Source organism: Coenobita brevimanus, chromosome 7 (genome assembly GCF_032717465.1).
Source record: "Coenobita brevimanus isolate Jiangsu-jjx chromosome 7, ASM3271746v2, whole genome shotgun sequence".
Lineage (NCBI taxonomy): Eukaryota > Metazoa > Arthropoda > Malacostraca > Decapoda > Coenobitidae > Coenobita > Coenobita brevimanus.
In genome coordinates this window covers 18,319,364-18,321,082 of record NC_136960.1, presented here as the reverse complement: position 1 = coordinate 18,321,082, position 1,719 = coordinate 18,319,364, and the positions used below count along the sequence as shown (strand labels likewise).

Genomic DNA, 1,719 nt, shown 5'->3' with positions numbered 1-1,719 from the left:
ATATATATATATATATATATTGTGGCGGGTTGAACCACACAGGTTACGAACCGTCGTCAAGCTGTAGTATGGTGCTTCAGTGCTTCACCGAACCACTTAAACGACTGGTTAGCTGGCAGGATGTAGCCACCTGGGAGTCAGTCAGCCACACACAGTCGGCACAATAATATACTCGTGACTCTGTATCTGTAGCACTGATTTGTAACTTAAGAATAAATTATATTTCTGCTGCCCAGCATTTCTAATCGCCTAAGCTGCTACATTGGTGACCCCGGAGTGACTCGAACACCCAGCCTTCTGCTGCATTGGTGACCCCGTCGATCCAAACTGCCTATTTGGATTTCACCATGCGTGGAGGAGATAGCTTTGACCAGCAAAATGCCGTTTCACTCAAACTACCCAACTTCTGGACGTCCCAACCCCAGGTATGGTTTGAGCAAGCCGAGGCCCAATTTCACATTCGCCAAATAACAACTGATACCACCAAATATTACTACGTAGTCAGTGCTCTGGACCAAGACACCGCTGGGCGGATCATCGATGTTCTCCACCACCCACCGAAAGACAACAAGTATGGAAGGCTCAAGACACTACTACTGAACACTTTCGGCCTCAGTCACCGTGACAGGGCGGCAAAACTCTTGCACATGAATGGCCTAGGTGACCGCAAGCCATCTGCACTTATGGACGAAATGCTTGCCTTGATGGATGGACACACAACCTTCCTCATTTTTTAACAAATCTTCTTTGAGCAGATGCCTGAGGATATTTGCTTACTGCTTGCAGATGAGGATTTTTCCAATCCACGACAGCTAGCAGCCCGAGCGGATAAGCTGTGGGTAGTCAAACAACAGAGTGGGGCCACTGTTGACAAGGTGACTGTGGTAATCCGGCGAACCGTACAGACGACTCCAACTTCCACACCAGCGACACCATCCCAGAAAAACAATAGCAAGTACAAGTGGTGTTACTATCACCGGAAGTGGGGTTCTGAGGCTCGTCGATGCCGACCACCTTGTGCACATCCGGGAAACGACTTAGCCAGCCAGCTGTAGCCTCAGCTATGGCTGGCCAGAAACATAACCTCCTCTATGTCTGGGATCGACATTCAGGGCGACGTTATCTCGTCGACACAGGGGCTGAGGTTAGTGTTTTACCTCCCTCAGGTGTTGATACTCGGTCTGAAGTGAAAGGTCCTACCCTCACTGCTGCTAATGGCAGCAACATCAGAACGCGTGGACATAGGACCATTCCACTAAACTTTAACTCCCATCATTTCAAGTGGACCTTTACTGTTGCCGATGTCTCTCAACCGCTGCTAGGGGCAGATTTCCGCTGAGCACACTCCCTGCTGGTCGACATGAAAAGGAAACTTCTAGTTCATTTAGAGACATATAGATCTATCTCCTTATTTAACACTGGATTACCTGCACCCTGCCTCAGCTCTATAACTTTATCTGACAACGAATATGCCAAGATCCTGATGGAGTTCCCGGACATTACGACCCCACAGTTTTTGGCAGCTAGCCCTAAGCATGGAGTATGGCATCAAATCCCCACCACTGGACCACCCGTTCATGCACGAGCGCGCAGGCTGCCACCCAACAAGCTCCAGCTTGCCAAGGAGGAGTTTCAGAAAATGGAAAAGATGGGCATAGTGCACCGCTCAAACAGCCCATGGGCATCACCACTTCACATGGTCCCCAAGGCATCCCAGGG

At 49.6% G+C, this 1,719-nt stretch overlaps 1 protein-coding gene across 1 annotated transcript; it reads left to right on the top strand.

The window, feature by feature from the left end:
* The first annotated feature begins 347 nt into the window (after positions 1 to 347).
* On the top strand, positions 348 to 737 carry LOC145403762 (uncharacterized). Its single transcript, XM_080275443.1, has one exon. It carries the CDS (start codon positions 348 to 350, stop codon positions 735 to 737), a length of 390 nt encoding a protein of 129 aa, XP_080131569.1.
* The last annotated feature ends 982 nt before the right edge of the window (positions 738 to 1,719 follow it).